At 41.4% G+C, this 15023-nt stretch overlaps 1 protein-coding gene across 1 annotated transcript in view; it reads right to left on the minus strand.

Moving 5' to 3' along the window:
• COPG2 (COPI coat complex subunit gamma 2) overlaps nt 1-15023 on the minus strand; it is a 219846-nt gene that overhangs the window by 198100 nt on the left and 6723 nt on the right. The window contains exon 4 of the mRNA XM_080664283.1: nt 9290-9361. Coding sequence (XP_080520409.1) covers nt 9290-9361 — 72 coding nt within the window. The remainder of the gene's footprint in view (nt 1-9289; nt 9362-15023) is intronic.

A 15023-nucleotide genomic window follows, 5' to 3' on the forward strand; every position in this document is an offset into this window, starting at 1 on the left:
ACTATGTTGTCAGAAAGACAATCAGTGATTGCCAGGTGCTAGGGGATGAGTGAGGGAGAAGAGTGACAACTAAGGGATATGGGGGCACTTTCTGGGGCAATGAGAAGTTTCTATATCATGACTGTGGTGATGGTTCCATGACTCTACACATTGGTCCAAACTCACTGAATTGTACGCTTAAAATTGGTGAATTTTATTGTATATGTTATACTTAATAAAACTGATTTTTTAAAAGATAAAAATAGCCGAAACCGGTTTGGCTCAGTGGATAGAGCGTCAGCCTGCGGACTGAAAGCAGTCCCAGGTTCGATTCCGGTCAAGGGCATGTACCTTGGTTGCGGGCACGTCCCCAGTGTGGGGTGTGCAGGAGGCAGCTGATCGATGTTTCTCTCTCATCGATGTTTCTAACTCTCTATCCCTCTCCCTTCCTCTCTGTAAAAAATCAATAAAATATATTTTTAAAAAAAAGATAAAAATAAATTTTAAACTTACAAATCAATAGAAGGATTATAAATAAGCAAAGAATATGAACAGATAATTCACAGAGAAGGAAAGTAAAATAGTCACTAAACATATGAAGAGTTTCAAATTTAACAGTCATCATGAAAATGTAAATTAAAACCACAAAGAGATGCCATTTCACATTCTTCTATTTTTCTTTTTCTTTTTCTTTTTTTTTTTTGTTAATCCTCACCCGAGGATTTTTTTTCCCATTGATTTTTAGAAAGACTGAGAGAGGGAAACATCAGTGTGTCTTGACTGGTTGCCTCTCCCAAGTGGGGATGGAGCCTACAACTGAGGTATGTGACCTTGAATGGACTGGAAACAGCGACTCTTCAGTCCATGGGCCGATGCCCTAACCACTGGCTAGGGCTCACATTCTTCTAAATCAATGATTTTCAATTAGTGTGCCACAAGAATTTTTAAAACATGCAATACCTGCCATGGCTGGGTGCTCAGTTGGTTGGAGCATTGGCCTGTATACCAAAAAGGTTGCAGGTTCGATTCCCAGTTGGGGCTCCTACAGGAAGCAACTGATCAATGTTCTTCCCTCCCTCCCTCCCTCCCTCCCTCTTCCTTCCTCTCTAAAATCAGTAAATATATCCTGGTGTGAGGAGTAAAAACCAACATGCAATACCTGACTCTTTAGTCAGGGACACTGATCTCTTTTTCCTTAGATTGTCCAATAAAAAAAGGACAACAGCCAACACAATAATAGCCGTCTGGTGTGAATGAATCAAAATTATACCTATTTTTTTTTTTGTCAGATCGGCAAAAAATATATTTTTTGGTGTCCTGCAGAATTTTAGTAATTAGTTTATGTGTGCCATAAGATGCAAAGGGTTGAAAATCACTCTTTTAAATGACAAATACTTTAGGTCTTACAATAAAAAGTTATTATCAGGAGCAGGTAAGGATTTGGAGCAGTCTGTGTACATTAGTATAACCCTTTAAAGATCAATTTGACAAGATCAAATAGCTAACACATCTAGAGATTCTACTTGTAGGCTATCTACCCCAGAAAAAATTCTCACTGTGTACACAAGAAGACATGTACCTAAACATTATGTGTAATATCATTTGTAATAGCAAAAAATGGAAACAACTCAAATATCTATGGGAGATGGATAAATAAACAGGAATAGTGTACATTCACACTGGGATTCCATTCAGCAGTGACACTGAACAAAGTAGAAGTACATGTAGCAAGTGAGTAGATCTTAAAAACATACTGTTTTAAATTGCAAAATAATATGGAGATGATACTATTTATATTTCATTTTCAAAAACACAAAAATATTGTTTAGATTATGGATGCAACCATATATAATCCATCTATATACACATGGACAGGAGGATACCACTCTCAAGATAGTAATTAGCCTCTGGGAAAGGAAGGCGCTCCACATGCTCCTGGCAAAATCCTCAACTCTCCTTCCCCCCAATAAATCACACTCAATTCCATATTCTGCCTAAGGGATCATCTGAACGAATCACATTGTGCTATTCATGATTATTTACCTCAGTCACTACCCAAAAAAATCCTAAAATATCCTGGTCTTTACTCACCACCATGCAGTTGGGTACAGCACCTGATCTGAGTCCACCTTCCACTCTTCCACAAATCCCAAACCCCTCCACCATGTTCTCCAGCACTTCCATCAGCAAAATTCCTTCTATTCTACCTCTTCTCTGAACTGTCCCATCTTTTCTCTAAAACCCGGCTCTCCCCCAAGATTCCCCTGCAGCCCTCTCAAATGGTAGTTTTCTCTCGTATCATCCACACCTACCACACCTATGGGTGGGGAAGCTGTCCAAGTCGATCCTTACTGCCTTTTCAAAATTACTGTATTGCCTTCTTTCACTGTAAATCCTTCCCTTAAAAGCTCTGGCTTCAAAACTTAAGCCATTAGACTTTATCACCTCCCACCATTCCTGGTTGCATATATAGATGCTGGTTACTTCCCTTACATTTAAAAAATATTATTACCTTGTTCATTATCATTATCTCTAATACTACCCCACTAATAATTACCGGTGAATTTAATACACATACAGATAATATTAAAACTTTTATAATAGTCCTTCTCCTTGGCTCTTCTTCTCCAATGATCCTGTCCTTCTTCCTATTGCAATCACTCACTTCTATTGTCATAGACTTTATCAATAAGGGTATCCCTTTCATAATTTCATTTCCAAGCATTTCACTCTCCAACCACCACTCCTGACTCTAACAATTCTTTTCATTCCATCAGGATCTACATCCTGATCCTATCAATGTTTGACTATTTCAATCAGCCCCTGTTCTTACTTGCCTCCTAACCAAACACAGACTCCATAGTCAATACTTCAATTACTCAACTTTTTTGCACCTCTCTCTCTTTACTAAGTTGGCAAAATCCCAACCCTAACCATTCCATGCCTTAACCTGAAGCCTGTAACTGGAGAAAAAATTCACCATGCTACCCGGTAATACTTTAAACTCATGACCACTAACTTCAAGGGCCATCTGTCCTGTCAAACAATCCTACATTGCTGCAATTCATTTCCTAGAACACTACGTCATGCCTTCTTTTTTAATACAACCTCTGTGCTAGAGGCTTCAAGTTTTCCTCACTCTGTTTCTTCCCTGCTCTGCATCCTCTTCCCTGCTCCATATCCAGCTCCTCCTCCCAACTGCCCACCTTCTGAGCAATAGCAACCACAGGCTCACGACCAGAAACTTGCCCTACAAATTCACAGCCACAAAGAAGCAACGGCCCTCCATGCCTTTTTTTTTTTTTGGTTTATTTATAATTGTTTATTTTTATTTTATTTTTTCATCACCCTTTATCCCCTCTATGCCCTCTTCCACCTCCACTCCCTCCACCCCCAAACACTACACTGTAGTCCATGTCCATGAGTTCTCCCTTCTTCTTTTTTGTTCAATCCCTCCACCTCCCCCCGAGCACCTCCTCACACACACCAGAGCTGTCTGCCTGCTCTCTATCTATGAGTTTATCTCTATTTTGCTTGGTAGTCCAGTTTGTTCACTAGATTCCACATATGAGTGAAATCATACAGTACTTGTCTTTCTCTGACTACCTTATTTCACTTAGCATAAAGTTGTCCAGGTCCATCCATGCTGTTGCAAAGGTTAAAATTTTCTTCCTGAGGAGAAACCAAGATGGCGGCATAGGTAAACACCTAAACTGCTGCCTTGCACAACAATTTCAAAACTACAACTAAAAGACAGAACGGACACCATCCAGAACCACAGGAAAGCTGGCTGAGTGAAAATTCTACAACTAGAAGGAAAGAGAAAACCTCACAGAGAATTGGAGGTACGGCAAAGGGGCTTTGTGCGCGTAGAGAGGAAGGGCGGCTGAGAGCCTGGCTGACTTTCTCTGGCGGAAGGGGGAAGGAAGCCTCCGACCGCACTGAACCCCAGTTCTGACTGCACTGAACCCCAGTTCCGGGCGAACCCCTGGGGACCCACGCTCTTGTGGGGGGAGTCTGGACTCTCGGGCGGAGACTCGAGCTGGGAAAGGCGAAGTCTGAAGGCGCACGCGGGCCAGTGCGCACAAAGGCTGCGGAGGTTGCCACAGGCTTTCCCTAGTGGAAGGGAGTCAGAGGCTCCTGACGGCACTGAGCCCCAGTTCTGACTGCAGTGAACCTCAGTTCCAGGCGAGCCCCTGGGGACCCACGCTCTTGTGGGGGGAGTCTGGACTCTCAGGCGGAGACTCGAGCTGGGGAAGGCGGAAGACTGAAAGCGCACATGCGCGCAAGGGCAAGGCTGACAGGAAGCCAAGACTGAGACTCCACCCCATCCAAGCTGAGCACAGAGGCTATTGCAATTTGGCAAGTCTAATCCTATAAGGTTGTCTCCAGCACCGAACTTCTCCCAGCATAGACACAGCTGATCCTTACAGCCAACTGGCCCGGAGGTCAATTCTTCCCAGTGATACCAACAACAATAAAGACTTAATTACAACAAGGCTGTACACACAGTCCACAAAGGGATGCACCAAGAGTGTCCACCTCAGGTTAACTGGGGAAGCAGACCCACTGGGCCATATTGGAAACCTAGCACAAATATCTACCTTACCAACTCAGGGAATCAGTGAAAATGCGGGGTCAAAGAATCAGATCACAAACGAAAGAAATGGAGGAAAACAAACGACTGGATATAGAATTCAAAACCACGGTTATAAGACTTTTTAAGAATATCCTAGAAAAGGCCGATAAATATAACGAGACCCTCGAAGATATGAAAAAGGACCAACTAGAAATTAAACATACACTGACTGAAATAAAAAATATTATACAGAGACCCAGAAACAGAATAGAGGAACACAAGAATCAAGTCAAAGAATTGAAACACAAAGAAGCAAAAAATACTCAACCGAAAAAGCAAAAAGCAAAAAAAAAAAAAATCCAAAAAGTTGAAGATAATGTAAGAAGACTCTGGGACAACTTCAAGCGTACCAACATCAGAATTATGGGGGTGCCAGAAGAAGAGAGAGAGCAAGATACTGAAAACCTATTTGAAGAAATAATGACCGAAAACTTCCCCACCTGGTGAAAGAAATAGACTTACAAGTCCAGGAAGCCCACAGAACCCCAAACAAAAGGAATCCAAAGAGGACCACACCAAGACACATCATAATTAAAATGCCAAGAGCAAAAGACAAAGAGAGAATATTAAAAGCAGCAAGAGAAAAACAGTTAATTACCTACAAGGGAGCACCCATACGACTGTCAGCTGACTTCTCAACAGAAACTATGCAGGCCAGACGGGAGTGGCAAGAAATTTTCAATGTGATGAATAGCAAGAACCTACAACCAAGATTACTCTACCCAGCAAAGCTATCATTCAGAATTGAAGGGCAGATAAAGAGCTTCACAGATAAGAAAAAGCTGAAGGAGTTCATCACCACCAAACCAGTATTATATGAAATGCTGAAAGGTATTTTTAAAGAAGAGGAAGAAGAAAAAAGTAAAGAGAAAAATTATGAACAACAAATACATATCTATCAACAAGCGAACCTAAAAATCAAGTGAATTAAAAACCTGAGGGACAGAATAATCTGGTGAATATAATAGAATCAGGGGCATAGAAAGGGAATGGACTGATAATTCTCAGGGGGAAAGGGGTATGGGGGGGTTCATGAAGAGAATGGACAAAAATCATACACCTATGGATGAGGACAGTGGGGGGGAGGTAAGGGCAGAAGGTGGGGTGGGAAATGGGTGGAGGGGAGCTATGGGGGGGAAAAGGAGAAATAATTGTAATAATCTGAGTAAAGATTTATTTAAAAAAAATAAAAAATAAAAAATAAAATCAAAAAATAAAAAAAATAAAAAAATAAAATAAAATAAAATTTTCTTCCTTTTTACGGCAGAGTAGTATTCCATCGTGTAAATGTACCGTAGCTTTTTTATCCACTCATCTACTGAAGAACACTTGGGCTACTTCCAAATCTTGGCTATTGTAAATAATGCTGCAATGAACATAGGGGTGCATATATTTTTTCTGATTGGTGTTTCAGGATTCTTAGGATATATTCCCAGCAGTGGGATCACTGGGTCAAAAGGCAGTTCCATTTTTAATTTTTTAAGAAAACTCCTACTGTTCACAGCACCAGTCTGCATTCGCACTAACAGTGCACAAGGGTTCCCTTTTCTCCACATCCTGGCCAACATTTGTTGTTTGTTGATTTATTAATGACTAGAGGCCCGGTGCATGAAAATTCATGCACTGGAGGGGGGTCCCTCAGCCCGGCCTGCCCCCTCTCACAGTCTGGGAGCCCTCAGGGTGGGAGGCAACCCGGCGATCAAGGGAAGGCAACGCCCCATCACACCTCTGCGACTGCCACTGCCGGTAGCACAAGCCTCAGCCGGCCCTGGTTACCTGAGCCTCAGGCGGCCCTGGGCAGCTGGGCAACCGCCATCGGAGGCTTGCCTGCGCCTCAGGCCGGCCCTGGGCGGCTGGGGGGCTGAGGGGACTGGGCGACTCTGGAGGCAGATGCATGGCTGAGGGGACTGGGCACCGCCATCTTGTGGTTGTGGGCACGACCATATTTGAGGGCGGGACATTCAATTAGCATATTCCCTCCTTATTGGCTGTGGGCGCCGCCATCTTTGCGATGGTGTGAGGATCAATTAGCATATTCCCTCTTTATTAGATAGGATAGCCATTCTAACAGGTGTGAGGTGATATCTCACTGTAGTTTTAATTTGCATCTCTCTGATGATTAGTGATGTTGAACATCTTTTCATATATCTATTGGCCATCAGTATGTCCTCATTGGAGAAGTGTTTATTCAGGTCTTTTGCCCATTTTTAAATTGGATTGTTTGGGTTTTTGGTGTTGAGCTTTATAAGTTCTTTATAAATTTTAGATATTAATCCTTTATCAGATGTATCATTGGCAAATATATTCATCCATTCATGGGTTCTTTTTCCATAACTTTTATAATAGTCCTTTTCCTTGGCTCTACTTGAATAGCTTGAAATGCCAAGCATTCTAATCTAATTCCTCTAATAATCTATACTAATAAAAGGGTAATATGCTAATTAGACTGGGTCAACCGGCCATCTTCTGAATGTCCAACTTCCTTCTGGACAAAGCCATGGTGGTGAGGGCCAAGGCAGAGGCAGTTTGGGGTGAGATCAGGCTGGCAGGGGAGAGCAGTTAGGGGTGAGATCAGGCTGGCAGGGGGTTAGGGACAAGATCAGGCCGGCAGGGGAGGGCAGTTGGGAGCGACCAGGCTGGCAGGGAAGGGCAGTTGGGGGCGAGATCAGGCTGGCAGGGGAGGGTAGTTGGGGGCAAGATCATGCCAGCAGGGGAGGGCAGTTGGGGGCAACCAGGCCAGCAGGGAAGAACTGTTGGGGGCAACCAGGCCAGCAGGGAAGGACAGTTGGGGGCATTAGGCAGGCAGGCAGGTGAGTGGTTAGGAGCCAGTGGTCCTGGATTGCGAGAGGGATGTCCCAGATTGGAGAGGGTGCAGGCCGGGCTGAGGGACACCCCCTTCCCCCGTGCACAAATTCCATGTACCGGGCCTCTAGTAATTCTATAATAATCATGGTGGTTCCGCTTCCCTGATTAAACACTGAATTTCTGATACAGGGAGTAATTAAAGGGAAATAGGACCTTAAAGATATGAACCTTAAATTGCTTCTCTGAGTTGATAAAAGCCATTAATGACCCTGTTTCTACTGGTAAAGGGGACACTAGTAGCCCATGGCATGCAGTGGCAAAATACTTAAATTATCACCTCAGACAAGCATAATGAAGAACCTATAAAAGACAAGGCTTTGACCCAGTAGTTGCTGCCACAGAACATTTTTGTAAAAATGAGTTGTATAATGGGTTAGTTGCTTCTAAGTACTACACTGGAGAACTTGGTAAAAGAAAATGAGCTCCGAGTTTTAAATTCACAGTTCAAGGTCTGGGTAAGTGACTAGAAATGTTCTATATTGCTTTAATAAGAAGCCTATGTCATGTGGACACAGGGCTGAGATTGCTGAAAGGCATACTCTGCAGGCTGAATTACAATGCAAATTCAATTCACACCCTTGTAGGGCATCTTATGTTAAAGTTAGGACCTTGACTGGCAAGGTGTTGGGGCCCTGAAAATTGGAATGGAGACATATGGGCAGACTCTGATACAGTTGAGTACCTTGAACCCCTAAATTCCACCAAGCCTCCTTTGCAAGTGTAAGTAGTTCTCCATCCTCTGTCCGAGGAAAATCATCTCCCTTTGCCTAAAGAATGTGTAATGGCCTCCCCTGAGATAGTTGCCTTACAAGGGACTGCTGATGTTCCTGAGGACCCACTCCCAAAACTTCTCATTATCTAGACATATAACCAGCCTCAAATCCCAGAAGGTCCTGGGGGTCAGACAAAAAATGTGGCCAGTGATGATATGCAATACCTCCCAAATGGACTGCCAAGATTTGGACAATTTATGTCAACAGAAAGGTGGAAAATATATATTCCAGAATCCCTTTCCCTGGTATGGTTCTGAGCTAGAGCTGGGCAAAGAGAAATATGTGCCACAGAAGACAGGAGAAAAGCAGCAGCCATTGTGCTCTGAAAGTCAGGGTGGTCTAAGGCAGTGGTCGGCAAACTCATTAGTCAACAGAGCCAAATATCAACAGTACAACGATTGAAATTTCTTTTGAGAGCCAAATTTTTTAAACTTAAACTTCTTCTAATGCCACTTTTTCAAAACAGACTCGCCCAGGCCATGATATTTTGTGGAAGAGCCACACTCAAGGGGCCAAAGAGCCGCATGTGGATCGCGAACTGCAGTTTGCCAACCACTGGTCTAAGGTAATGAGAGACAGATGCGGAGGCTCTGGCAGCTCTAGTTTGTCCTCACTCTTCTTTACACTCACTCCATGTCCTCTTTCCCACTCTGCATCCAGCTCTTCTCAATTGCCAGCTTTGCTAACCAATGGCAACCCCAAGCCCACCAGAAACTTGACTAAGAACGCAGAGATGTGGAAGCTCTGTCTGCTGACTCCCATGCCAGTCCACTTCGGCAGTGTCATGCCAGAAGCTGGGTAGTAACAGCCTTTATGACTGTACGGTAGATCCGTGGGTGAGTAGCTTTATTCTATATACTTCATTCTTTTATTTTCATAGGTCCTTTAGTGAACACTTTAGAAAAATAAACAATTTTAAAGTAATTTTAAACATTTCAAGCAACCTTCCCTAATTTGGAGCACTCTGAGTTCCCCAAGGAAAACAAATAAAAGCAGCTTTCTCAGCCTAAAAGAATAAAATAAAAGGACTTACATCGTTAGATTGAAACAATCGAGTCATGGCAAAGAAGGCTTCTGTGGCTTCTATAGTTCCAAAGTGTTCTCCCTAAGTAAAATTGAAAACAATAATTAAGGATTTTCTCTTTATTTCTGCAAAATTCTTTTAGAATGCAGGGAAAAAATCTGTTTGTAAACAATGGCCTTTTTGCTTTTTCTGACATAGCTATTTATCTGCTCCTTGTTTAAAATAGTTCAGTATCACAGAATGTGCTATAAAAGTTCTAGAACAGTGGTCTCTAACTTTACAGCAGGAACTGTTTTAATTTCCCTGAAGAACTGTGATTTACAAGGAGGTAGAGATGATGGCAAGTTGAGTTCCTAATCAGATTGCAATGTTATTATTTCACTTCCTACAAGCAGAGATCATACCCTATACCTTTCTATAATCCAATGCCCATCACAAGCCTGGCATTCTCATTGGAACATAATAAATATTGAACTGTAAAAAACTATTAGGGCCTTAGCTGGTTTGGCTCAGTGGATAGAGCATCGGCCTGCAGACTGAAGGGTCCTAGGTTCGATTCTGGTCAAGGGCACATGCCTGGGTTGTGGGCTCAATCCCCAGTGGGGGGCATGCAGGAGGCAGCCGATCAATGATTCTCTCTCATCATTGATGTTTCTACCTCTCTCTCCCTCTCATTTCCTCTCTGAAATAAATAAAAATATATTTAAAAGAAAAAAAAAGAACTATTAGGAATCCAGAAAACATAACTTAAAAGAACCCACTAAAATCAGGTGAGTTAAATAAAAGGCTTAAGGGACTGCTAATAGATCTCAAGATACTTGCTCAAGCCCCTAAAACATGTTTTGGATCAGAAGTTTAATGTGCTCAATAAAACAGTTGAGGATCTTGCCAAAATGCAGATTCTGACTCAATGGCTCTGGGCTGAAGCCTAAAATTTTTCATTTCTAACTAGCTTCCAGTAATGAGAATGCTGCTGATTTGAGAACCACATTTTTTGCCTGTAACAAGGTATTAAATAACCTATTTCACTTATAGTCAAAACACTGCAGATCACAGGCTACCTGAAACATTGCCATTTCAATGTAATATCTTCATTAAAGCAATCCGATAAAATGTCAGGCCCAATCACTTTCAGAACTTTAAATTTCACACAGAATACAAGTAATCTTCACTCTATTTGTCATGAGTCTAAGAATAAGCCAATTTAGATGAAACACTTTGAAAGCTTAGGATGAAAGACAAAGTATAATAGTTTACAATTGCTTTAATCAGAATATCCAACTTGCTCATCAGCAAGAGATTTTCCCTCTTACTTTCATAACTGCTTCCTGAACACCTAGAAGGCCATGTACTTTTCAGTCATATTGGTAAAACTTGAGTGCCTACTTGACTTAAAACTCAGAAAACATATAAATATGTTAGCTCTGGTAGAAATTTAAAAGTATTTTTCCACTAAGCTCCCCCAAGATATAGGCAAAAGAAAAAACTAAGAGTCCCAAACCTGTTTATATATCAGCCTGTGCTTGGTAAGTTCCTTATCAAGATAATTAAATGTTTCGACATGAGTTGCCCATCAAAGAGCTATTGGCCAATACAAAAGTATATGCTACTCTGGGCGCCATCTTGAACCGGAAAGTAGAGCTTATTGGAAGCCTGAGAATCCACAACTGCGGCACCCACGGAACAGCTGCGAGCCCCAGAACAACGCTCCCCAATTGGCGCAAACACACGGGTTCAGAGGAGCTCTACACTCCACCACAGAAAGGTCAGATTTCGCCTGGGATAAGGTGAGGTCTCTGGTCCCAGCGCGAGAGAGGAACGCGCGTTTTGCAGGAGCTGGAGGACCAGGGAAGTCTGTGCCTAGAAAAATCCGTGGCTGTTGGGGCTGGCGTGATCTGTGAATGTGGAAGGGGGGTCCTCAGAGCTGCTAACAGAAGGGCTCTCTAAAAAGCAACCCATTTTGATCTGAAGTGCAGGGACACGCTAAGAATTTCAGGGGTGTGCTAGACTTACGCGCAGCCACGGAGTGCGCACACTTGGGCTTTTTCCTCTTGAAATTCTTGCTTCTGATTACTAAGCCCAATGCATAGGATCACCCAGTTGGGGACACCCTGGGAGACTGCAGGGGAAAGTTGTTTTTCTGGAACCTGGGGATCGGAGCAGGGAGTGACCATCGGAGAGCCAGCTCTGAAGCAGCCCACTTCCACAAACCAGTAGTGAGCGCCACAGGGAAAGAAGGCTCTAACACTCCCTAGAGAGGCCATAGATAAACCCGGAAGTCAATCCAGAAACACTGCCACCCAGGGGCTGAATCACAAATTGACTCTTGTGTAATCAAAAATAAAGGAATACGAATTAAGACACACCGCCTGCTTAAAATCAGGACTGGCTTACATCACTGAAGAGCAGTGGAACGCAGGGAACTGCAATACTGTCCAGACTGAGAAACAGGCGTGCCAAACAGAACAACAGAGGAAGTGAATGACCTTCACTACTCCACATTTTATTTTTATTTTTTTATTTTCATTTTTTGCATCTTTTACTCAAGAAACTAATTTTTTTTCCTCACTTGATTTTACCTTTTTAATTATTACATTTTTATTTTCAATCCGTATTATTACTACTGCTATTTTATCTTTTTTTTTTTAAGTGTCATTTTCTCTTCATTTTGTTTTGGGATTAATGTTCTATATTCTATTTTTATCTTTCCTTTAGCATCATTTTACTCTATCTCAAATCTACCTTTATGCCATCACTCTCTTCCTCACTTTTCCCTTTTCGGTGTCCTGTTTATCTTACCCCTTTCCTGCTTTAGATTTTCCCTATTCTTTCTGTTTACCCACTTTTAAAATTTCACCCTACTTATATATCTAATCTCCAATCCCCTGCTCCAGGTCCATACACACCTCTCTCTTCGCTGTCTTAACTATCCAAAAAATTGTTTTTCTCTCTGTCCTTTTGTTGTTGTTCACTTGAATGTCGATTATATAGAATTTTTATGCTTTTTTGTGAGATTGTTTTGCTTATTCTTCTTTTGTTTATTTTTTTGTTTGTTTAGTGCTTCTGTTTTCCCTTGCCTCACTCAATATTAGTTGGTGTTGTAGTTTGTATTAATCCCCAGGTACTTGTTGCTGGCATTTGCTGGGATAAGTGATTGTTCTATTGGAGTTTTATCCCCAATATATATAGTCTATTTCCCTTTCTCTCTTAGTCTCTTTCTTGTCTCTCTTACTTTTTTTTCTTCTTTTTTTCCCTTTTCCCAATTTCATTTTGACACTCCTTTTTTTTTCTCTTCTTCTTTCTTTCTTTTTCCTCTTCTTCTTTCTCTACTATCCCCTAATTTGCCTTTCTCTGGTGCTCACCTTTATTGGAGGTTATTAATATCGTGAATACATTTCTGTTCAGTGCCTTGTGTGTTGTACCTGGTAGTGCTGTATTTTGTGCCTTTAAATCGACGCAGGAGAGAGAGAACTACATAACCAGACACCCAGAGAAGAGAGACCATGGGGAGACAAAGACACAGCCCGCATATGAAAGAAAAGCAGGCATCACCAGAAAAGGAAGTAAACGAAATGGAAGCAAGCAACCTTCCAGGAAAAGAATTCAGAGAAATGGTCATAAGGTGGCTGAAAAGAATGGAAGACAAATTCGACAATATGAGCAAGAACCAAGAGGAAATGAAGAAGAACCAAGAAGAAATGAAAAATGACATCGCTGCTGTAAAGAACTCAATAGAAAGCATCAAGAGTAGACTAGAAGAAGCAGAGGACCGCATCAGTGAGCTAGAAGACAAGATGGGAAAAAATACCCAAGTAGAGCAACTTCTAGAAAAAAAAATTAAAAGGCAGGAGGAGAGCCTAAGGGAACTTTGGGACAACGTGAAACAAAACAACATCCGCATAATAGGGGTTCCAGAAGGAAAGGAAGCTGAGCAAGGAATAGAAAACCTCTTTGAAGAAATAATGACAGAAAATTTCCCTGATATAGAGAAGAAAAAACCCATACAAATCCAAGAAGCTCACAGAGTCCCAAGCAAAATGAACCCCAAAAGACCGACGCCAAGGCACATTATAATTAAATTGGCAAACACCAACGACAAAGTAAGAATCTTAAAAGCGGCCAGAGAGAGACAGAAAGTTACATACAAAGGAACCCTCATCAGACTAGCAACTGATTTCTCAACAGAAACTCATCAGGCCAGAAGGGAATGGAATGAAATATACAAAGTCATGCAAAGGAAGGGTCTGAATCCAAGAATACTGTACCCAGCAAGGCTATCAATCAAAATTGAAGGTGAAATCAGGAGCTTCACAGACAAAAAAGGACTAAGGGAATTTATTACCACTAAACCAGCAATGCAAGAAATGCTAAAGGGTCTGCTGTAAAAAAAAAAAGAAATAGGAAGCGAAGAAGGAACACAGGTGTAAAGAATAGGAATGGCGACAAATAAGTACCTATCAATAATAACTTTAAATGTAAACGGATTAAATGCCCCAATCAAAAGACATAGGGTAATGGATTGGATAAGAAAACATGACCCATATATCTGCTGTCTACAAGAAACCCACCTCAGAAAAAAAGATGCACACAGACTGAGGGTGAAGGGATGGAAAAAGGTTTTCCAGGCAAATGGAACTGAAAAAAAAGCTGGGGTAGCAATACTTATATCTGACAAATTAGATCTCAAACTGAAGGACATAACAAGAGATAAGGAAGGCCACTTCATAATACGAAAGGGAGCAATCCAACAAGAAGAAATAACTCTGGTAAACATATATGCACCCAATACAGGAGCACCCAAATACATAAAAAAACTCCTGGAGGATATCAAGGGTGAGATTGACAGCAATACAATCATAGTCGGAGACTTTAATACCCCACTATCACCATTGGACAAATCCTCTAAACAAAAAATCAGCAAAGAAACATCAATCCTAAATGACTCACTAGACCAGATGGAATTAATTGACATCTTCAGAACATTTCACCCCAAAGCCACAGAATATACATTCTTCTCAAGTGCACATGGGTCATTTTCAAAGATAGACCATATGTTGGGACATAGGCAAAGTCTCTTCAAATTCAAGAAGATAGAAATCATATCAAGCATCTTCTCAGACCACAGTGGCATAAAACTAGAAATCAACTACAATAAAAACAACCCAAAGAAATCAAACACATGGAGACTAAACAGCATGCTATTAAACCACGACTGGGTTACCAGAGAGATCAAAGAAGAAATAAAAAACATCATGACAACAAATGACAATGAAAACACTACAATCCAAAATCTATGGGACACAGCAAAAGCAGTCTTGAAAGGGAAGTTCATAGCTCTACAAGCCTACTGCAAAAAACAAGAAACAATGGTAATAAATTACCTAACCCAACAACTCAAAGAGTTAGAAAAAGAGCAACAAGAAAAGCCCAGTGTAAGCAGAAGCAAGGAAATAATAAAGATCAGAGCAGAGATAAACGACATAGAGACCAAAGAAACAATACAAAAGATCAACAAAACCAAGAGCTGGTTCTTTGAAAGGATAAACAAGATTGATGAACCTCTAGCCAGGCTCACCAAGAAGCAAAGAGAGAGGACCCAAATAAACAAAATCAGAAATGAAAGAGGTGAAATAACAACAGATCCCACCGAAATACAAAGGATTGTTAAAAAATACTACGAACAACTCTATTCCAACAAACTGGACAACCTGGAGGAAATGGACATATTCCTAGAAAAATATAA

The sequence above is a fragment of the Plecotus auritus genome, assembly GCF_963455305.1.
Source record: "Plecotus auritus genome assembly, chromosome: 4".
Taxonomy (NCBI): Eukaryota; Metazoa; Chordata; class Mammalia; order Chiroptera; family Vespertilionidae; genus Plecotus; species Plecotus auritus.